Source organism: Carettochelys insculpta, chromosome 3, assembly GCF_033958435.1.
Source record: "Carettochelys insculpta isolate YL-2023 chromosome 3, ASM3395843v1, whole genome shotgun sequence".
Lineage (NCBI taxonomy): Eukaryota > Metazoa > Chordata > Testudines > Carettochelyidae > Carettochelys > Carettochelys insculpta.
In genome coordinates, this window is record NC_134139.1 from 99,573,950 (window position 1) to 99,598,107 (window position 24,158).

Here is a 24,158-nt window from a genome sequence, read left to right on the forward strand (position 1 = left end):
TCTGTAAACTGACAAGCAACAGATGGGTGCATAGTTTATAAAATTGTTTAGCAGCACACAGGACAACTTGAAAGGGCTTTTTTTGGTTAACTTACATTGTATGTTTCAGTCTTTAGTTTGCCTGCTGTCTCTCTAATTCTACAGCTCACCAGAGGACCATTCTTCTTTTAATCCCTAACACACTCCATGTTCTACTAGGGTTGCCAATTCTTGTAATTTTACTGTATTACTGTCTTGTAATATGTGTTGTTTTTTCTTAAACCCTCCAAGTCCTGAAATCATGTAAGAATCAAATTTTTTGTGTTTTAAAAAGTTCTTAACCTTCTCAGTTGTATGGAAAAACTTGAAAACTCTAAAGCATGGTTTCCCAAACTGGGTGGGTGGGGGCATGAGGCAACCGAGCCCCCACATAGTTTCCCCACCTGAAGAAAGAGCTGGCCTTTGCTTCCAGCTCTCAGCTCCTGCCATTTTACGTGGGTGACCTAGCACAACTGCTATAAAAAGCAGGCAGCCAGCAAAGACCCATATGGAGCTGGGTGCCTTCTGCAAAGGTGAGAGAGTGTGGGTTGGGGGAGGGGGTGGAAGAGTTAGATGGGGAGGCAGGGGGTTCCTGGCTCTGGTGACAGGGATGGGGTAAGAGCTGGGACCTGGTGGTGCCTGGCTTTGTGGGAGGGGTGGGGCTCGAGTGGCCAGCCAGCTTGTGGGACTCGTGGGGCTTGGGCGGCTGCCTCTGGCATCACCGGGGTCAGGCGGCTCAGGCTGGCAGCTGGCCCCTGCTACGTGGGGCTTGGGCGGTGGGCAGGCAGGTGGCTGGTCTCAGCAGCGTGGGGCTCAGGTGGCTGGCCCTAGCAGCAATGCGCGCGGGCAGCTCAGGCTGGTGGGACGGCAGCTGGCCCTGGCGGCAGCTACAGTTCAGGTGGCTGGCTGTGGCTCTGCCAGCACAGGTCTCAGGTGAGCAGGTGGCTGGCCCAGGCAGCTCTGGCTGCTGGCACAGGGCTCAGGCAGCTGGCCAGCTGGGGCTGCACCAGGCACCTGCAAAGGGCCAAGAAAAACTGTTTGTGCTTATTTTTAATTTGAAATAGTATTTTTATATCAAGTTTTTGTGTTTAAGTTATGAATTGAATTTTTTTGTTAAAAGGGGGGTTGGATGGTGGTAAGAAGAGGTGGAGGGGCACGAGGGTTTCTCAAAAATCACAAGGGGGTCATGATGCCGAAAAGTTTGGGAACCACTGCTCTAAAGGCTCAAAATCAAGAAGGCACACAGAAAGAACCTGGCACATTTTTTTAGTCTCAAGAATTTTTAAAAACACTTAGTTCAGCCAATATTGATTAGTGCAGCATGTTCTGACACTTAATGACAGGAACCAATCCGGTCTTCAGTCCTCATATGCACATCAAGTGGGCAAACCCCTCCTTTAAGGTTTATGCATAAATACAGAACCTTTAAAATGCTTAACAGCATCTGCCATAGGCTTGTACTTCCTGAACACATTACCCCCGAATTTTCTAGCTAACTTTCACTTTTTCGTGTCTTGATTCTTATGATGGACTGAGAGTTGTGATTAGACAGAGCAGCAGGTTCCATGATATGGAAGTAAGGCAGTGAGCCAGGGAGTCCTGCATTGCAATTCCAGCTCTGATGCAGAGTCCTTCCGAGGCTATTCACCCGGAACACCTACTGAGGTCAATAGGCCCAACAGTCCTATCCTTTCATGTCGTGAGTGTCAAAAGTAACTCCAGTGAAGTCAATGGAGTTATACTGGTTTTGCTCAGCAAGCAAATCAAATGTATTCACCACTTCCTGCAGGATTGGCCCTCTAATAGTTCCATTGTATTATTCTTTATAGCTGTTATATAATATCACTACAACTTTATTGAAGCTAGAAAACCAAAATCTAAGCTTTCCTAGTCCTGTCTAGGACCAGAAGCTGGATATGCCAAAATACCATGAGCAAGGCCAGTCTTGTTGTTTTTCTGGCTCGAGTGAAGGCAGCAAGTACTGGAAATCTTACATGAAATCTAATTCTCATTTCCAGCCACATTTTGCCTCCCCAAAACATTTGCTTTGTTTGGAGAAAGATCCAAACTTTTTGGGTGATTAGCTGAACTGTCACACTCAACTTTCCAAGGTTCACTTCTCACTAGAAAACCCTACCACTATATTTTGTAAAGGCCCTTAAATCAAACAGCTTGAAATAAAGAGATAATGACTCTTCTCATCCCTGATACCTTTCAGGAAAGCGCTGTAATTCAGGAGTAATTTTCAAGGACAATGAAATAACAGTGTGCATTACCAAAGATGTTAGGAAAAAAAAACCAAAACACCCCTTATGGGACTAATCCTGTGATCCTCACTCAGTATTACTCTTCTTTATTCCATCAAACGCCTAATGAATCAACAGATGTTTAAGTGAAGACATAGGCTGAACTGACTGTATGTATTGCTCTTTACAAATCACCTTACAGACATGGGGTATGATTTGCAAAAGACTAAGTGACTTAGGAGCCTAAGTTCAATTTTCAAAGTGATTTAGACACGTAGGTGGCTGAGACCCGTTGAAAGTCAATGGGATTTAGTTCCTAAGCTATTTTTGACATTGGGACACAAGCAACATAATCACTTTGGGCACTTTTGAAAACTGTACACATGAACTACATTTCTTCTTTAATCCTGAAAAGCTAATGAGTATACACAATGGGGCTTAACCCCCATCAGCTGGCTCAGTGGGAGAAGAACCCAAGCTAGTCCTGCTCTGCAGCTGGGTAAGTGACTAACTATTGTGTCCTAGATACAGGAGGCAAAATTTGGTCTGACAAGTAGCCTAGGGGAGCTCAGTTCAGAAACAGAGGTCTCTCTAATTGGGGAGAAGCCCTAGGCTAGGATTTAACAAACCGAATATAGCAAGGGAACGAGTCGGAGGGGTAGAAGGGCCATCACTCCCGAAACTAGTATTCCACACAGCGCAGCACCAGTGCCCTCTTCCCTGCCTCACCCCAGCCCTCACGGGGAGAGAAACTGCTCCGCAGGGACAGAAGTTGCGGGGGGCAGGAGTACCGTTGTCAACTCTCCCGCACCGGATGACATTGCCACACATGGCATCTGGTCAGAAGAGTTGGCATGTCAATGCTAGGCAGGAGCAGGGCAGAGAGGAGACTCACCTGCAGCCTTAGGTGAGAAGTGCAGGTAGGAACAAGCAATGTGAGTGCAGGCTGAAGGAGCAGACTGACCAGATTAAAGCCGCACTTTGAAGGGGAAACTAATGCTTCTCTCCAGCCACCAGCTGCGTGACTACCCCTGTCTGTCCTCAGACTTCTGGCCTGCACTTACGTCACTCACTGCCACCGGATGAGCAGGGACTGGGCGCAGCCTGTGATGGGGAAGTGAAGGCCCAGCTAGGGAATGGGGATAGGGCCCCCCGAGATGATACGCAGCACCCAACTGCACAGTGCCACATGAAATTTGAAGCAATTTAGTTCCATAAATGTCATGGTGTTCCATGCAGCTGTGTGTTTTGCATATCAGTAGGGATGGTCAGGAGAGCCCTGAATTTGAAGACATATTTGGATGTATTCATGCTTTCCTGGAAAAGCTTTAGACTTCTATGTGACTTGACCAGCTAGCCAAGCCAAGAGTGCCTTGATGGGGAGTTAGACAGTTGCAGGTTTGAGGAAAAGCCTTACAGAGCGTGGCCGGGACAAAGACTCTGTGGAATGCTGTGACCAACAGAGCAGGGGTGCCCAGAAAGTGAAGTGAAGATGTACCTTTACACTAAATATAGTTTATCCTCATTTCTCAAAAGGAGAATCTGAAATAGGGACTTGCCCAAAGCGAGAAATGAAGTTAGCAGTATTCAGAAGTTAGAAATCAGATCCCCCTGGCTCCTGCTTCTGTGCTCTGACCACTCTCCCCTTCGTCACTCAGAGAGGTTGTGAGAGTATGAGGGATTTGTTTACCTTTATCTTCTTTTTTTCCTTCCGCAACAGGTGTTTTGGCTGATAAGGAGCCATTGTCTTCTGTGGGCTTTATTACATTTTCTTCCTGTATGGTTTCTTCACTGATGGTTATGGTGTGCCCATTTGAGGTTTCAAAATTTACTGTTACATCACCATCTAAAATGAAGATGAAAAAAAGTTATCCAATTTTTCAGCTTATTCAAGAGCTAGCTCTTCATGTGATGTTGACTCAGTAATTTTTCAAGTTTTAAATTTTCATGAAAGAAAATCACAATATCACATTAATTTATCCATAAAACATTCTGATGAAGTTCTACTCTAAGGCTATGGCTAGACTTTTGTTGCCATTTTGGGATACAGCTGAATCCTGAAATTGCAACTCTGGGGCTTCTTGCCACACTTGAAATAGCGTGACTATTTCGAGCGCAGTATTCCATTTCCGCTACCCCTTGTTGTGAGAGGAGTAGCAGAAACCTCGAAATAGCCCCTTATTTTGAACTTCAGTGCCGTTTGGATCACAACAAGATCAAAATAAGATAATCCTAAATAATTTACACAATTTGTACATGATTCCGAGTTAGGGCTACAGTCTAGACATAGCCTAAGTGACTCGTGTTATAAGGCTCCCTCTTTATTGTGTTTGTGACTCCCAGATCACATGTGCCCAGTTAAAAAGTAACAAAGATTATCATTCAACTCCCAGCTCTTCCAGCTGAACCTTGACAGGCAAGTTGAATTCGAACTCACAGCTCAGGTAAGCAATAAAGATTATGCAGACCAAATTTTGCTCTACCTTTAACAAATTATATTTACTTACTAGTATTTAACTATGCGCTTCTGTCAATCCTCTTAAAACCCTTCCCTTAACAAACACCCCCTCCTTCCAGTGCATCTTGCTCATACCTGTTTCTCCAAGTATCTGGAGGATGTTCTCTACAGAGGCTGGCTCAATGTGCTCTCTTCCCAAATTCTGTCTTTGACTGACTCTAATCTGGTTTCCGTTCTTCCATTTACTTCACTGTCCTTATTAAGATAATCAATAATATTTTTCCTGGTTATTCTCTATTACCTTTTTTTCCCCCTTAGATGTCTGCTGCATTTCCCCTCCTAGTGCATTCTCTTTTCCTGTTAGGATTAGATTATTCTTTCTCACTTCTCTTCTTATTGCCTTCACGTGTCCTCTCTGGCCTCACTACTTCTCCCCTCACTCTTCCTTAAATCCACACAAAATATTGTCACCAAAATTATCTCCCCCGCTGGCTGCACTATCATGCCACTCTCCCTCATCTTTCATATTTGATTCAAACTTCTCATTCTCACCGTGAAGACCCTGCAATGGCTTTAACCTGTCTGCCTCTGTGCCCGTCCCTTCTTCCAACTTTTACTCTCCTATTTTTGTGTGCCTGCTTTCTCAGAGCATCAAGCTTTTGCCTCATCTTCTTTTAAGGTGCTCTTTAAAACATACATACTTATCATATGGAAAGCCCTTCTTAAATGGGAGAAAATATTGTTTCACCATCTTACCCTTGTCTTTCTTTGTACTGACCCAATTTGAATGACAGTACAAATTGCATTGCAACAGAATATCAGGTAGTCGGGTGCGGGGGCGAAATGGGGGAGGTTAAAGAAATAATGGACTACGTAAGTCCATTTTTAGCTCAACTATTTTAAATCTGGTACTAATCAAAAGATAGAGATTAAAACATTGCATTTACTGCCCTTTCCCACCAAAGTGAAATCTACAAACATCAATCAACTAAGCCTCACACCACCACAAAATAAATGTATTTTTAAAAAAAAAATCAGTTCTACAGATAAGTAAACAGATGCACAGAGCAATGACGTTTCTGGTCCCGAGCCACAGGGCAAAATGGTAGCAAAGACAATCTTAAAACCCCAGTTGTCTCGGGTGTCATGCTCTGATACACAAACACTGCAGTGGTGTACAGAGCCATGCCCTAGCACTAGCAAGTGTAAAAGTACCGCCAGCTTTAAATATTCATGCCTATGAACCTGTAGGGAGTATAAATATTAACTAGTCCTGACTTCATTCCTAAGATTGACTATACTGATTCGTCAAGCCAGAGAAAAACATTTTTAGTGGAAATCTATCGTGAGAAATATGATCAGAAACTGTTGTCTAAGACTTTTATAAAGTCCATTTAGGTTCTTAGGCAGTTCCCTTTACTGTTGTCCTGTCAAAATCTTTTTGGTCTTCATGTCTAATGGATTAATTTTAGGAGATGGACAAACACTGCAGTTAATAAAATTATATTAACCTCAGATTTGATAAGATTTTGATTTTATTTATTAAATTAATAGTACAAAATACCACCACTTCAAAGAGCAGAAACAAACACTCTGAAGACAGATGTGCATACTGCTGAAAAACTTCAGGTATAATCAGACAATGTTTCACACATGCTTTGCATAATATATCTTGCTAAGCTTACCATTTACTAAATCTGGTGCCATTTTTTAACAGCGAGATTTTTCCTCAAAGCTTATTATGCTTCCGTTATTTGAGTGTAGTATGTGAGAGATCTCACACCTGCTCTCAATATTTGAAATACCAGCTGTTGAACTGCTTGCTTGGTTTACACTTGTGACACACAGTATTTCTACTCTGTAATTAGACATATGTGTCTGGCCTGTGTCAGCTGATTCCAGGTTGCAGAGCTCAGGCTAAGAGGCTGTCTAATTCCCCTGAAGACATTTAAATCTGGGCAGCAGTCTGAGCTATGGTACCCCCTCCTCCCACCTCAGAGGCTTCTAGAACCCCTGAGCCCTAATGTCTACACCACAATTAAACGGTTCCTTAATCTGAGTCAGCTGGTGTGGGTCAGCCATAGGTTTTTAACTGCAGTGTAGACATACCTCAGCTGGTAAGTAGCAGTGCCCCAAAGCCTTTCATTTTCTTATTGATAATCATATCATCTTCCACATTTTGAGAAGAGTATCTCAACTCAAAATATTCAATGAGTCACTGATTCAAAAATACTTAAAAAAAATACTCTGCATTTTCATCCACAGAATGAAATCTGCTTTACGAAAGTGCTACGCCCTAACTCAGTTTTATAGATATTACAGAAAAGTTAAGTAGCTAGTGCAAGAACACACAGCAAGTCAACAGCAAAACCAGAAACAAACTCCAAGTCTCCAGACTACAAGTTTGGTGCCCTATCAACTTGGTGAAACTGCCTCTCCCACTTGCTGCCAGTGTTTCTCCAAATCTGCCGTTTTATAGCTGGATAGCTAATATTCCTATAAAAGGGAACATCGTGATAGTAATAATCATAGCAATAGCAGTAATAAGATCCATGCTTAGAGTTTAAGATTTAAATTATTGGTTATATGTCATCACCTTGCTCAGGCATTTCCTTCAGAACTCCCTTTCTTATCAGCTCCTCTCTGCTTTGTCTTGTTGAAATCTTCCTTTCCAGCACTTAGAAAAAGAAAAAGCACAATTAAGAATACATCCTTTCTGGTGCTGAATGTCAAATATGACCCCACCCCCAACATTCTGCATGCTCCTTGATTTTGCTGGAAGTGAGAAAGAAGAGTTCCTTTTTCAGCTTTCACACATTCTGGAAATATTCTTTATTTTATTAGACACACAGTAGCCAATAGCCTTTGCAGTAATGCTGCTTAGCACAACCCATGCAGTGCCCTAATGAAATGGGGAAAAACAGCTTTAAAATAAGTTAATATAGCCTGTAATAACAAGAACAAAATCATCATTTGGGCTGGTTGTCACCCCTGCAAAGTCACATTTTTAGGTTGGGGAAAAAATCATAGTGCGCATTTTAATTAATTTTATTTTTCATTAAGAATAAATAGCTTTTTAATAATTTCAAAACATACAAAGATAGTAGCATACCCATAAACAAAACACACAACAAAATAGAGTGCAGGGTAAGAGCCGATGGAGACATCTTGGTTAACCACAGAGAGTGTAGGGTGAAAAAGACCATGAGTGAAATTTTTAAAAGCACCTGTCTTATGAGCCTAAATTTCCTTTTTAAAAGTTCTAGGCACTTATGGTCAGATTTTCAAAGGTATTTAAGTGCCTAAAGATTTGACCTGTTTTCACTCTGCATTTCCCATAATTATGTTTTTCCAGTGCTCATGGGCAGTGCTTTTTTTTAAAAAAAAAAAAACAAAAGGAAGAGCCAGTACTCAGCCAGCTCCCCATTCCTCCTCCCCAGCCAATTCCATAGCTGGGGCTGCTGAGGTGCTGGTACTCTATACTGGCAGATACTAGCACAAAAACAGCACTGTTAGTGGGTAACACAGGAATTACTATTTTTAAACTGAAAAATAAAAAACAAACAAACACTTTATTTCATATTAGGATGCAACTCGTAATATTTTCAAATCACTATCACCATTAAGCAGGCATCATAGCACTCAAATATAACTATCCCCATTTCATGGGCTGGAAAGTTCACACAGAAGGAGGTTTAGGTCTTGATCTATCATTATTCCTAGCATTTGCTGAGGTTGTTTATAAAAATACGTTAAAGAAATTACATTCTATTAACCCAGCATGCTTTTTTTTTTTTCAATTTATTTGATTCTTGGAGTACAGGAAGGTTTTTTGAGTCATGCGGTATGAACAAATCAGCACTGCTTGCTAGTCTAACTGACCTTGTTGACAATATTCATGTAAATCTAATAAGAACTAGCCTTAGCGGTCAGCTCTTTACAATTGCCTTTAACATGATGTTATCATCATCCTTGAGATTTTATGGAAATGCAGACTCAATTTGGAGCTCTAGTAAACCAGATAACAATGGTCCCCACGTTCGTGTTATGAAGTGCAACCAACTCCATAAACACACTGGAGGCCTTCTCCCACAATGGAGGCCTTCTCCCAGAAAGCTCAAAAATCTTAGAGTGAAACCCTGGCCAAGCTGACGTCAATTAAAAAACTTCCACTAACTTCAGAGGTTTGAGCTTCATCCTTAGACAGGAAAGATTGTGTTTTGTGACTGTGTCTGAATATAGCATATTTTCTATCAGTCTAATCCTGGAACCCCCATTCACTATAATAAACCCTACTCATGGAAGGGATTCCACTGACTACTGTATTTTTTGCATTAGGCCAATTCAATATGTGACTTGCTTGGAAAGGTGAAGAAATAACTTTATTTACCTGGTGCAGAAAGAATGCGTTGTGCCATTCAGTGACCATAAGCCTCAAGCAGTCTTAAAAACCCATTCTCCCATTTAAAAAGTAATCTGAGAGCCTAGATACCTGCCAATTTTTTGTTTTGGTCTTTCCAAGATGAGCCCCAGCTGATTCTGATTTAGTTTAGAGTTTTTCTCTGGGCTTAATCCTGATCTAATCAAGCTAAAAATGGTTTCTGGCCCCAATTCCATACACTCTTACCATGCAGCTTTGAAGTGGCAGCTGCTTCATGCCAAGATTTAAACTGCTGCCTCCTTTCCCTTTGCAGCAAATAGACGCAGAGGGAAAAGCTTGTGTTGATGCCATTCAGTTTGTTTTTACACTATTTTAAAAGCTCTTTATACAAAGAGTGCACAACTGGGTTCACAGTGAATGGATTTTATGAGATACAGAATGGAAAATATGTAGCCTAAGGAAAAAATTCCAACCATCATTCCCACATCAGTACAAATATTTCCATATCTACTTCTCCATCTTTTTTTAAATATTTGCACCATATGTTATGTAGATTTTTTAGCTCATAGCACAATACAATTACGTGTGGATTTTGTTTAAAAAAAAAAAACCCTGCATGGTATGGTCTGGTCAAACTTATAATAGGGCCTTATTTCAAAAGGTCTGATCCAGAGCTGAGAGAGATATCAGTTGCAAGACTCTCTGACATTCTGTTTTCTTACTGACCAGAACAGACATCCCCCAGTCACATATTTACCAGGGTAGAACATTTGCTAGGCCTCTAAGAGAACAAACTAAAAACAGGATTGCTAACATTCTTAAGCCAGGTGCTGTCTTCAGAGATGTAAAATAAACACATCCTCTTGGTCCAAAACACAGGTAAAATCTCCCTTACCATTTGTTGGAAGAAGAGGCTCTTCTACCCTGCTCCTGTGACCTCCCTGCTCCTTTTCCTTTGCGGGTCTGCAGTTAATGTCTTTCCTGCTGTGTTAACCAGTATGGCAACAAGAGCCACTGGCTAAGCAAAATCATCTTTTTAATTCCTGCTCATCCTAGGAATCTTTTTCAATAGGTATAAGGATGGAATTTTTATCTCTGGGAAGCAGCTTGTGATGGGGTGCATTCAGCCCAAGTGGGGTTTCACCATGCCCCATTTTTATTGAAAAGCACTACAGAATTTAATGTGATTCTATAAAAAATTCTTCTATGTATCTGGAGAATTTAAGAGCAAATCACTGCATTCCAAAGGGCCTTTTGTTTGTGTATACCTTGACAACAAGCTCCACAGCAGAGAAGGATATTTCTTCACTGCAGAGCTAATTTGGGTGATTAGCACTAAGGCAGGAGCACTCAGGTTAGCCTAACCTGGGTGAAAGCAGCCACGCTGCAAAGCACTAACAAAGTCACTAGGTCCTCATTAGTGCTGTGTTCAACTCTGTGAACTACTAGGACTTCTGGGAGAACGGCCCACAATTCTTTGTGCTGCAATAAACGGAGCTGCCCTGTGATTCTCTCTCAGTGAAATGAGGGAGAACTTGTCTGTCCTTCTGGGCATCCAAGGAAAGAGGGCAATGTGGGAAGGGAATGGAGGACTATTAGCACTGGAATGATTTAGCCTGTGTCCTTCAGATTGGGTATGTTACCAATCTGAGCAATAGCAACAACTGGGCTCTAGCCTGCAGCTCCAGGCTGAAAGCAGTACCACACTCAGTGGAAGAGGTTTTGTATGTAGACAGCATGGATGTTAGGGACAGCTGCTGAGTAACAGCCGATGGTAACTATGCAGTGAAGAGAGTTCTTAAAATCTTTCATTTTAAGGAGATGTGGCAGTACCTAGGTACAAAGTAATATTAAACTGTTCAGTAATACCTTCAAAGCGCAGTACAAATAAGAGAACGGGTTTAAAATGCCACAGGTTTCAACATGCTTGCTTTGCCTATAACCCCTTTCTTTTGAGCATCTGTTTGACGTTTAGTACTACATGAAGTGTGGGAGGAGGAGAGGTTTGCGGTCCTATTCTCCCAACTGATAATTATTTAAACAACAGCAGGTCTGTACGTGGGGGTGTGTGTGTGTGAGTGTGAAAGCTGCAAAGATCTCGCACCGGCCCCCCCCGCACAACAGTCTGGTTTCTCTCCCCTCCTTCCTGTTGCACTGTGCAAAGTAATCCTGCAGGGCATGATGAGGGAACCCAAGGCACCTTAGTAGTTGTAGTTCCTAGGTCAGCTGCCTGTCAAGAACGCTGGCCCTGGAGCAGGAAAGGGACTGCGTTTCCTACATGTCCAGGGCTGCTAGCAACAGGAAATGGGGGAGGATGAGGAAATATTATTTTTCCACTTATGATATTACAGCATGATCCCAAAAGGTAATTTCTATAAAACTTTTACTAACGTATAAATATTTTAGTAGGTCATAACAAAATCATTTTACCAATCACTGTTTCCACTCAAATTTTTCACTTATGTCTCTTATGCACACTCATTGGATTACTATTCTGAACTCCTTTATCTTTAAAAAAATCGTGCTCCACATTTACAAAAAAAGCACACACATGTGTACGCCCACAGACATGCATAAAAAGAAATCCCTGCATATAGGACTGAACAGTGTACCTGAGCCACAAAGTTAACTTCTAAATCTGGTTCTAAATTTGCCCAGATTCCATCCCAGAACTTAAGGTCTATTAAGAATCTTGTTAAAAAAGGGAAAATACAAGCGAATCATCAGCGGGTCTATTTATATGAATCTGACTGGAAGGTTTTCTTGATTGGGTTCTGATGGAGGCAGTATAGCACACTAACACCCCTCAATGTAATATCTTGTCCTCCAGAACCTCTGCTTTCATCTTTTTTTTTTTTTTTAACTTTTTTATTTTTTTAAACAAAGCAGGTGTAATGCCTGTGAAGAAGATCTCAAAAATACGACACATCTCTCCCTTAGTTTTCTCGTCCTTACAAGACACCCTTTAAATGGTAATGGCTTACTGCCACTACCCTCCTGGTTGCGAGTCAAACCACTGGTTGTGAGTCAAATGACTGCCACAGAAATTAAAGGTTCCATACCCAATTACCCAGCATGTGCCTATCTATATCCTGGTGCTTTGTGTTTAATGACTACCTTGCAGGTAAAAAGACCTAGTTTCTTGTCTTGAAAATCTGTATATCTTGAGTCTCTGAACCCAGGATGAGATTCACTGATGTGGATCCCTGTGCCCATATGGAGTCCGTAAGATTTCAATAGGACCCCAACTAAGTCTACAAGGGCAGATCCAATTTGCAAGACTGGGGCTTTATTATTAGACATGGTATACAGGGTGAGAATAACAAACAGTGAAGAACGAATGTAAGGGAAAACATAGTTAATAGTAATAGCATCCAGTGGTCACTTCATTAAGTTGTGCACACATTTTGGTGGTTAAGTTTAAAAGCATTTGCAAGTCTACTCATCCCTCGTTTAAGGAGTTACTTATGAGTACTCGTTAAAACGAGGGAGTCACATACATACCAATGTTCACTAGATGAGTGAACTTCCCCTGCTAATACAAGCCAGCCGCTAGAGGAGGCTGCGAGACCAGCAGATTCGTAGCTGGCTCTGCTCCAGCTGTAGGGTCCCTGGCGGGGAGAGAGGGGTGAGTCCGGCAGCCCCACAGGGTCCCCGGCAGAGGGGGAGGGGAGCAGTGAGTCCTGCAACCCCCCAGCTGGCTGCACTCCAGCCACTGTATCCCCAGTGGGGGGTGGAGAGACCGGCAGCCCTGTTGCTGGCTGCGCTCCAGCTGCGGGATCACCAGCTGGGGGGGGATTGGGGGGGCAGCGAGAGCGGCAGCCCCACGGGGTCCCTGGCAGGGGGCGGAGCGGAGAGACTGGCGGCCCCGTGGCTGGCTCCACTTGAGCCACAGGGTCCCTGGCGCGGGGTGGTGGTGGTGGTGAGAGTGGCAGCCCCACGGCTGGCTCTGTTCCAGCCGTGGGGTCCCTGGCCAGGGGGCAGGGAAACCTACAGCCCCCCTCTGCCCTGTCCCAACATTCCCCCAGCCCACTCCCAACACCCACCCCATCCTGTTCCATTCCAAACCCCCTGGTCCCCCCGCACCCTCACCCCCAGGTACCCCTGGTGCAGCCGGGAGGAACAAGCCGCCACCTTCTCCACCTGAGCTGCCTACAGGTTTTAATCCTCTCTCCCTCCCACTCATGGCCCCAAACTATTCCCAGCTTTTAACCCCTTCCCAACCCCAGGTTCATTTACTTTTCAAAAGCAGCGCCACCTGCTGCCCCTCCGAGCACTTGGAGCCAATCAGAGTCTTTTACCAGTATTTTAATAGGACTTTAGTATCCTTCTTATGAGTTTTTGCCTACGAGCAAAAAGTTAGGAACCAACTGTGCTTGTATAGTGAGGGATGAGTGTAGTTCATGCTATGACCATTGGGAATGAGAAGGTAGTCTGGAAAAGCAGAAAAGGGGGGCATTTCAAATAGTGCTTGTGACAGGATCAGCTGAATGGAGCACAGAGGCTGGAGGGGCACATGACCCACCCAGCACTTCTCCTCCGCACCAACCATCAGCACTGTACCACTTCTGGAGGAAGAGGCAGGCGGGGTGGAACAGGGGACAGAGGCAGGAATTAGCGCAGAGAAGGGCTGAGGGAGGGCATGTAGCTGATGTCCCTCCCTGGAGCTCCACTCACTGGTCACCACTGGTGATGTATGTACATGTGGGATTTTGTTGGCAGACATATCAATGATACATGAGTTAATATTTTAATGTGTCAGACAACATTAAAAATAATCTTCGAATTTCTTATTTCCTGCTTGGTAAAGAAAAGCTTTCTCAGAGAGTAGTTGTCAATGGGTCAAAGTCACGCTGGAAGGGTATAACAGGTGGGAATCCACAGAGGTCAGTTTTGGGACTGGTTCTGTTCAATATCATCATCCACTATTTAGATAATCGGATGGAGAATATATTTGTAATATCTGTGTACGATAGCAAGATGGGAGGAGTTGCAAGTGCTCTGGAAGAAAGGATTATAATTCAAAATGATCTTGAGAAATTTGAGAAATGGTCTGAGGTAAATAGGATGAAATTCAATACATTAGGGGATGCTTTAACAGGGAGTATTGTAACCAAGACATAAGAAGTAATTCTTCTACTCTACTCTGCACTGATTAGGCCTCAATTGGAGTAAGGTGGTCTGTACTGGATGACACATTTCAGGAAAGATGTGGATGAATTAGAGGAGGTACAGAGAAGAGCAACCAAAACTATTAAAAGATCTATAAAACTTGACTTATGAGGGAAGATTGAAAGAAGTGGGTTTGTTTATTCTGGAAAAAGAGAAGACTGAGAGGGGACATGATAACATTTTTAAGTACCCAAAAGGGTATTACACGGAGGAGGGAGAAAATCGTTCTCCTTAAACTCTGATGAAAGGACAGGAAGCAATGGACTTAAATTGCAGCCAGGCAGATTTAGGTTGGACATTTGAACAAACTTCCTAACTGTCAGGGTGGTTAAACACTGGAATAAATTGCCTAGGGAGGCTGTGGAATCTCCATTGCTGGAAATATTTAAGAGAAAGTTAGATGGTCTAGATCAGGGTCGACAACCTGAAGGTCCAGAGCCACATGAGGCTCTTTAATGAGACACTTGTGGCTCCGAGCACTACCACCACTGACTTCTCTTGCGACTCTAGAGGTTGCCATTGCTCAAACGGAATTTGGGTTTTTTGTTTAAGTGGCGGCAGCCTCCTGAGCCGGTGAGCAGTCAGCTGAGGCAGGGGGAATCTGGCAGGGCAAGGAGCTACTCTACGGGGGGGAAGCCTGCAGGAGAGCTGGTGGGTGGGGAGGGGAGCTGAGCCTACCCTGCCGGAGCTGCGCAGCTGCACACAGGAGGCAGCAGAGGGGAGCAGCAGACGGAAGGCGGAGGCCATGGAGGAGCAGCAGCAGTGTGTGGAGCTTGTTGGCTGAGGCAGGTAAATCCTAGGGCTAACAGGGGTTAAACCTGTCAGGGGGGCAGTTTGCAAGATGTGGGGGTAAAGCATGGGGATGGGGGCAGATTTGGGGGTTGAGGTGGGTAAAGCCTGGAGATGGGGGTAACAACTTTCTAACTGGTACAAATCATTGTGTGTCCGCTGTTCTTAACATGGGGTAACAAAAATTATGGTCTGACGTTATTTATTAAGGACTGTCTCGTATTCACATGCATTGTGGCTCTTGAAGTGTTGATTTTGTAACTGAATTTGAAAAAAAAGTTTCCTCTCACTATATCAGTTGCAGCCCCCTGGTCTAGATGGTGCTTGGTCCTGCTGTGACCTCTCAAGTGCCTTTCAAATCCCAGTATTCTGTGATTCTATGATACCTGATTCCAACAGTAGCCATCTTACAAACAGCTCTTATGTCAATAGCAGATGAAATATGAATCAAGATCTGGCTCCGCAGCCTCTGCGTTCTCTCTTATGCTGGTTTGGAGCCTGGTTTTATGGCTGATGGTTCTTCTAACTTGGTCCTATGCCCTTGACATTTGCCACCTGTTCTAATTATCAGCAGACTGGACCGATTTTGATGGGACTGTCATATATCCTGAATTCTGGTTCAGTTCTGAAATATCTTTGGGCAGGTGAAATGTCATCACATTGTAATATTACGTCTTGACACAACTTAGTGAAGTGCACAGCCTGGCACATCATCTCTTGGCAATGCAAGCATATACTCAGGGAAGCTCCTAAAAAAGGCACAGTATAGCCCTATATAAATTGAAAACAAGGCAACAAGAAGAGTTTCTTCATCTTGGCCACAAACGGACAAATTCACTGCTGGGATAAATAAGATGGAATAAATGAAGATAAACCCAAAATACTTTTGGCCAAAGTAGATTTGTAGCAATAAAAGCACCCAGTCATTTAAATACCTTCTCTTTAATATGTAAGATTTACAGAAAGAATGGTTAGGCTGTGTAGATTTTAAAACTGTCTCATTAGTGCTATTATGTTTTAGGTTAGACGCAGCTTAAAGTTTACCTTTAATCATGGGCTAAACAGCTGCTTTCTGTTATATGTTTGATTAAAGCCAGGCAAGGAAGGCTTTTTAAATCAGAAGTGCCACAGGTCAGGAATTGGAATTTAAAAATTAGGCCTAGTGAAAATTGATTCAATCATACTTTGAATGAACACATCAGAATTAGTTTTTAAGTACTTAAAATGGGCACTGCTTCATAATAATCTCATTAATATTAATAAACATAGTTGTTTATCAGGCAATATTTTTTGACATAGACATTGGAACAAAACTTGAATCTGAAATGTTATCTATAGGTGTATGTAAAATTGGAATAATTATCTATTTTGTGTATGTGTTGAGAACACTGATATTACATTCTCGTAGAAATGGTGTGATAGTCACAGAAAGACATTTAATATAGAATACAAAATATTGCTTAATTACAGATTACAGGTTAACAAATGACCACACACATACCTGCGGATGTTTCTTTAAATTTGTCACTCGTCTTCTTCTTCCGCCATTTCCAAGGTTTAAAGATTTTCCCAATGGTAGAGAGTTTGCCTCTCCTCTTAAAAGGAGGAGTTTGGGATCCGGGGGTTGGCCCATCAGAATTTGCAATTGAAGCCTTGTCCAATCCATCAACTATATAAACAAGAAAAATAAAATGTTACAGAAACAAGCAGGATAGGGAAGTCATATTCTAAATCTAAATCTGTAAGGTCCCCATATTCGCAAACTTAACATTGGTGAATTCAATTATTCACAAGAGGCTGCTTCAGGGGCTCCAGCTGCCACCACTTCCCTGGGGCAGGGAGTGCCAGCAGCTGCCGCTTCTCGGGGCTCCGGGGGGAGCGCCCATGGTTGCTGCTTCTCGGGGCCCAGGGGCAGGGAGCTCCACCAGCCGCCACTTCCTTGGGGCAGGGAGCACCAGCAGCCACTGCTTCCTGGCGCTCTGGGGCAGGGAGCGCTGTCAGTCACTGCCTCCCGGGGCTCCGAATCCCCCTGTATTTGTGAAAAATCAACATTCGTGAGGGTTCTGAACATCGAACTCTCTCAAATCTTTTAACCCTACTGCATTATTAGATTCCAGAGTTCCATATGGGTGGATGAGTCCATGAGTCCAGATGGAGATTGTTTCATGTTGGGTCCCTTTGTTCCGCAACTATTCAATATCCTAGTTAGAATTGGTCAGAACTTTATAACACACATTTCCGATTAAAATAAAAAAAAATTCTCCCCCTGTAGTTGAGAGTTTGGTCAGATCATTTTATTGGGAAAAAAATCTTCCACTGCAAACTGGGTCATTTTCCATAGTTACATTTTAGCAGAAAAAAAATAAATCAGCTTCCCCAGCTCTAATATTAACAATTTTGGCAATGGAATGGGACACTCAGAAACAGGTCAGTTTGATATCCTTGATAGTCAATAATTCACAGTGGAGTGTGTCATGACTAAGGCTGCTTATTAACAAAAAGAATTTAACATTAAGCATTTGGTGCTGAATCCAAAATACTTTAGGCAAATACGCAAATAAGAATTACTGGGTTTGGTCAGCAAAGATTTATTGACAAAATCAAAGCCTGAGCCAATATTTACATGTGGAACCTTAGTGCTGGGTTTTGTGAGCCCAATTAAGAAAACTCATTCAGCAGAGAGGTGATATAGAGTTAAAGTGTATGGTGGCATGAACTTCCCTATGGTATCATTTTGAATTCCACTATTATTTTTCCTTATTACAGTACTGGCTTCTTTAAAAATTAGAAGAGAACAAGTAGAACATTCTAGCTTGATCCTGCAAACACTTAAATATGTACTTACCTATGCTATGTGAGTAGTTTCACTGAAATCAATGGCATTATTTACGCACATAAAATTAGGTCTGTGTGTTTACGGAAGAATGGCTTCTGCTAGTATTTTGGTTTATTTACATATTCCAGTTATAAGTGGTCAAGAACACACTTGATGACATTGTTGACAACAATAATAATCACAGTGTGTACATCAAAGTTCTGTAAATCAAAGTTCTCTACAGAGGGAAGTAGTGCTATCCCCAGGTTCCTGAGAGAGAAACCAAAGCATAATACAATTAAGTGCTTAGTTCTGAGGTTGGAAAGGGAGCCAGTGGCAGATTCTGGAAAAGGACCCAGATTTCCCAAATGCTGGTCTTGAGCCCTGTCTACCACCCTGTGCTGCTTCTGACCCATCCCACCAGTATGGACTCTTGAAATAGCTCCCACAGAATTATGTATTTGCCATAGGTTTCCATATTGACCTTGGATGTTTAAAAATGTCCTTGCTATGGGAGATTTTTGAAACACTGATGTTAATATTTCTTTCCTTGGAATTAGCTATTTCCAAAATTCTGGAAAAGGAAATACCTCATACAACCACATTGAAGTCTATAACATTAAAATCAAAGATTAATTTGGTTCAATATGTAGCATTAATCAATAAATATAACAGGCCATAAAATATAGAGATGTCGATTAAACAGTTAACTCATTAGATTAACGAAAAAAATTGTCATTACAAACATTCAATCACACTGTTAAACAAAAGACTATCACTTGAAATTTAGTAAATATGTTGGATGTTAGTCTACATTTTCAAATATATTGATCTCAAGTACAATACAGAATACAGAGTGCTGAGTGATCGCTTTCTGATAATTAGTAGGACTGAGTGGACTTGCAGATAGTAAGGTGTTACTTGGTTTTATTTTTGAATTCAGGTTTTTGTACACAATCCTAAATTTGTAAGTTCAACTTTCATGATAAACAGATTAAACTAAAGTACTTATATGAGGTGAATTTAAAAAAATCTACAGTGCAAGTATTTGTAACCAAAATAAATATAAAAAGAGAGCACTGTACATTTTGTATTCAATATATTTGTAAACATAGAAAACATCCAAAATATTGAAATTAATTATATTCTATTATCATTTAACAGTGTGATCAACTGTGATTAATTTTTTTAAATTGCTTGATAGTCCAACTAAAATGTAATAAATCTTACAGGGGCAGGAAGATTGAACAAACACGATTAAAGGGCTTTTCCAGATTAATTGTTATTTAAACTATTAAGAACGGTAAGTCTACACTCAGTTTCTCTCTTTGGAAAACCTGACCATTGGCAAAATAAAAAGGGGTTCCAAGAAGACTGCTAGAGTTGGCTTTAACAAAGCTTTTCGGTCTTAGAGCCAGACGGAGACTGGCCCTTGTACAAGGGTGTGGGATGGGAGGACACAAACAGTCTTGGCTATTCTGCGCTGTCAGTCGGTTACAATCTTTCACAGATGGCACAGCCTTTGAGGAGAGCTAGGGCTGTTCAATCTCCAACTAATCAGCTGCCTCCCAGATGAGGCTACAAGGATGGGAATTGCTAGAAGATCACATGGTCCTCATTGGAAAAAAAAAAAACAGTTCAGAATGAGAGTGCCAGTGGTAGTTAGGCTCCTGTCAGAGTTTCCAGAACACAGCAAAGAATCCAGTTTATGACTCTGAGGTGAATGTAACCCTGCAAAGAGAACCTGGGTCAGGGAGGAAAGGGCATAGTGATAGCCTGAACAAACAGAACTGAAGACAAGGGACTCCCTAAGCCAGAGAGTGGACGGGGCCCGTGAACAGCTCCTTGATGTCTAGTGAGCAAAGTGACTGCAGCACAACATCCTGCACACACCCAAAGTTGCCAGAAAAGAAGTTTGACTTCAACCCTACTCTTTTCTTCACTGGCCTGTAAACAGGCTGCATCATCCTAAATGATAGCACAGTCTCTGTAAACTCCCTGTGTGCTGGAGAGGTTACAGAGAATGGGGCTTCCAGAGCTCCCACAGGGCAACATAGTTCTGCACTGCCCCCTACAGAGGGCTGTGACTACATCATGGCAACATCTAGGTCTGTATAACAGCCTCACAATCAGCTGCAACTGCTCAAATACCTCTCCTTCAAATGAGCCAGAATTTTCCATACACAAACAAGAACATCACAAACACCTGCCAAGGTGCTCTAGATAATATTTAGTCCTGCCCTGAGTGCAGGGGACTGGACTAGATGACCTCTCAAGGTCACTTCCAGTCCTATGAGTCAATGATCAATTTAGCTGCAAACACTAATCCGGAAACATTCATAACTGTTAAAAACAAAATTCAAAATAAATCATTTTGAAGGTATAAGAAGATAGGGTGGCCACATTGCCCTATGGCAAATACAGGACACCAGCCTCCAGGGACAGGGATGGGCTGCAGCCCCATGTCAGGGCTCCTTGTTGATGGGGCTGCTGCTCCAGGGTGAGGCACCAGGGATGGAAGCTCTGCAGCCTCTAATGGGGAGACCCCAGGGATGGGGGGAGTGGAGCATGGGGGCTCCATAAACCCCTGTTGGGGGATGTTCCAAAGTCTCCCAGCATGGGGGGCCAGAGAATGAAGCAGGAGCAACCCATGGATGGGCCCCCTAGCAGCTAGAGCTGCCTCCTATAAGTGTAGAGCACCGGGGAATGAGGCAGCTGCCCCAATGTGGAGTTCATTGGGAGTGGGGGCTGCCATCGTAGGGTGCCAGGGAATGGGGCAGCTGCCCCCCAGAGGAGCTCCCCTGCAGCAGGAGAAGCTGCCACTAGGTGCAGAGCTCTGGAGAACAGGGCAGCCACCCAGTGGAGGAGCTCCCTGGCAGGAGAGGCTGCCACCCCACGACACAGGGTGACAGGGAACAGGAGCCCCTCAAAATAGGGGGCAGTCTGCCTACTTTCTTCAAGTCAGGATGCCTGTGAGACAACTTAAATAAGGGACCATTCTGGGAAAAATGGGGTGGATGGTCACTCTATATGGAGAAAATTTCCGTTTAATAAACAATGGCCCTTATGTTCATTCCTTCCTTTTAAAAGAACCCAACAAAGAACTGGCTGAAACATACAAGGATGGTCAGACTTTACAGGATGTTTCTAGAATTACCCCATGACGAGGAATTTGGTAAAAATTTCTGGTCTAAAGAAAATACCAACATTCCAATTCAAAATCAATAATAAATTAATACATTTGATTTCAAACTAACGCACTGTCAGGAAGAAAGCCATTTCACAGTAAAATTACAAAGCATGTATGGAGAACTCTTTTTCCATAACTATTTCTCTTCAGTTGTGCAACACTTTGCAGAAAATTGATGTTTATGATTTACACTGTTTGCTTCATACATCAGGCATCAAAGGGTATGTTTTACCCCAACGTGACCATGGCTCTGCTATTAATCACTGTAAGCAATATACCTATGAGTAGATGCTCAACCCTCTGTGAGGGGATGTTGTTTGGTTACTTATGTTGCTCTCTCACGGTTACACTGTAACATTTCCCTTCTCCCTTATCTTCAAAAAGCCATTCACTTGCCCTGGATCACTGGTGCCTATTAAATCTGCCATTATGATTTTTGACAATAGAATATGCATGGATTTAGTGTGACATCATTTTAATTGTTTACACCATTGACAGATTTTTTTCATCTGAAGGCTGAAGTAGTAAAATTCCACTGAATGCAGGAGAAAATGAAAGACGTTTTATTTTAAATCAAGAAGCTGACAAAACACAGTAGTTTTATTGTTGGAGAACCAGATGCACTTAAGCACTTTTATGCTGTTTCACTGAAATTCATTTCTGGAAAACAGTAATGCAAGGAAATTGCCTCTGTCTGGCTCCAGTTCAAGAAAACACCTAACAACAGGCTTAAATTCTTCTCTAGTCAGGAAAGAACTGAATCACATGTTGAAGTGCTTTCCTGAATAGCACCTCTACTCGGAGATTCTAGAAGATGTTTGTTATTAAAGAACACTTGACAAACATCCTGGACACAAAGTGATTGCCATTAAATGTCAACAGTTAACCAATGTTATCGCACAGCTGTATTTTAGGCACCGGTCCTGCAATGAGCTTTGTAAGGGTAGATCCCTGAGCTCTCATGGAGCCCCACCAAATTCAGTGGGGTGCTGCATGGACCTGTGCAGAGCTACTTGTAAGAATGGGATACCAACTATGGTGGGTAAGTGTTGACTTTTAGTGGCGCACACAGTGTGACAGCCATGTAATTTGGGCGTCTCTCTCAGCGATAAGGAAGACATAATTTAAGCCAACGTTATCAGGGACCCATTAGCCTAGTGAAGCAAAAGATTTAGGTTTATTTACAAGGCAAATTAGCCTTACAAGTAACCTTTATCTCTAAACATACTGGCTGTTTCAAAGTGTACCATGCTGAAGTTTGCTGTGCTAAGCATTTTCTATTTTATTAAGATTTGCTATATGGTCAAACTGTTAAAGATCAACCAAAAGCCTGAATCATTCTTGCACTGATGATGAACTAGTCACAGGAACCAAAATGGAGAACAACTAACCTCCCTGAGCCTGGGGCTGTCAGCGCTCATAACAGCGGTCTAAAGGGCTAGCCAAACTCCTACCTCAGCTCTAATGGCCCCTGCAGACCACTCCAGCACCCAGAACAGCCAAGGTGTAAAAATGCTCTGGCCACACTTCATCCTTGGTACATGTCCCATGCTAGGTAATCAGAGAGCCAGCTATGCTGTTTGTGAAACTCATCTGCTGGTGGCATGACTGTGTAATGTTAGTAGTGAGGGAAACAAAACAAACTAAAAATTTTTTTTACTTGCGAATTGATCCAATTTTATTTGGAAGACTTTAGAGAAACATGGAACAACCCCATGCCATATTTATACTCAATGTTTACAATAGATCCCCACTTTACTGGTTAACTGAAAATTCTTTAGTTATAATCTGCTCTTAGTAATTTCAGTTATTTTCACACTAAACAGGGAAACAAACCAAGAGTCATGAAGTAGCTAACAACAATAAGCAATGCACTCAAAGTTTTTCTACAAAAATATTGATTTTGCATAGTCAGTGCTTTTAATAATGCTCTTCTTCTCCCTCTAAAACAGCAATTCCACATTAATACAAACGGGACTTTGATCGATTTAGCTCAAGCGAATGAAAGTTGGGTGTTATTTTACTTGAATCCTTCAGAGACATTATATTACTAAGAGGATAGTGAGCAAAACTTCAATATACATATATATGTTGAGCTACAGGTGCAAAACTTTTTCCAGAGCCTGTATTATTTCCTCAAATTGTAATTCAATTAGTAATAGTCTAGTGGAGCACAAGATTGGGAATCAGCTATTCTGAATTCTGTTTTTGGATATATCGCTGACTCTAAGTAACCACGAACAGATCAGTTAAGCCATTGCTGCCCCTGTCTGTCCATCTGCAAAGGGAGGATAAGATTTATATAGATCACAGAACCACCGTGATGGTTAATTAACTAATAATTTTGAAAAAAGGATTTTGTGATTCTAGACTGAGGGCCTGCAATGTTAACATTATCCAGCATTTATATGGTGCTTTAGAAAGCATTTACTAGACTAATGAATCTGTGTGGTGGGAAAGTATTAATTAGTAGTAGTAGTAATAATAGCAAAGTAAACACTAATGCTAAGACTTCCTGACTTGACTTAAACCCTTGTACTCCAAGTGGAGCATAGGTCATCTACAAGTCTCCTCCACTTCATTCTGTCTTGGGACCAAACTTCTAGCTGACTCTGGGAGTACCCCAGCTGTTGTCCCTCAATCTCAGGAGACCTTCTCCACATTGTCCGAGGTCTTCCTCTTTTGAATATTCCTTGCGGGTTCCATGTGAGAGCTTGGCGGACTATGCTGGATGATGGTTTTCTGAGAGTGTGGCCTAGCCATCACTGGTTTCTGCTCTTGACTTAAATGTCAAGTGGTTCTTTGTCAGGCTCTGTTCCAAACCTCCTCATTTGTGACACAGTCTTGCCATTTGATGCCAAGGATGTACCTCAGGCATCTGTTTAGGAATGCCTGTAGCTTGTGATTTGCAGACTTTTTAATACACCAGGTCTTGCATTCATACAAGAGCACACTCTTCACATCTGTGTTGAAGATTTCAGTTCTGTCTTTGCAGGTATTATTTGTGAACTCCATATGGGATGAAGTCTTGAATGCAGCTGTTGCTTTCCCTACCCTGACATTGCTATCCTTGTCTGTTCCTCTGACTC

The 24,158-nt window shown here is 42.3% G+C and overlaps 1 protein-coding gene across 5 annotated transcripts in view; it reads right to left on the bottom strand.

Annotated features, from left to right (window-relative positions):
* Positions 1-24,158, bottom strand: part of PHACTR2 (phosphatase and actin regulator 2) — a 229,561-nt gene that overhangs the window by 59,053 nt on the left and 146,350 nt on the right. For all 5 annotated transcript variants that reach the window (XM_074990449.1, XM_074990451.1, XM_074990448.1 and 2 more), the window contains exons 2-4: positions 16,566-16,733; positions 7,319-7,399; positions 3,955-4,110 (exon numbers count right to left, since the gene is read on the bottom strand). In XM_074990449.1, coding sequence (XP_074846550.1) covers positions 3,955-4,110; positions 7,319-7,399; positions 16,566-16,733 — 405 coding nt within the window. The remainder of the gene's footprint in view (positions 1-3,954; positions 4,111-7,318; positions 7,400-16,565; positions 16,734-24,158) is intronic.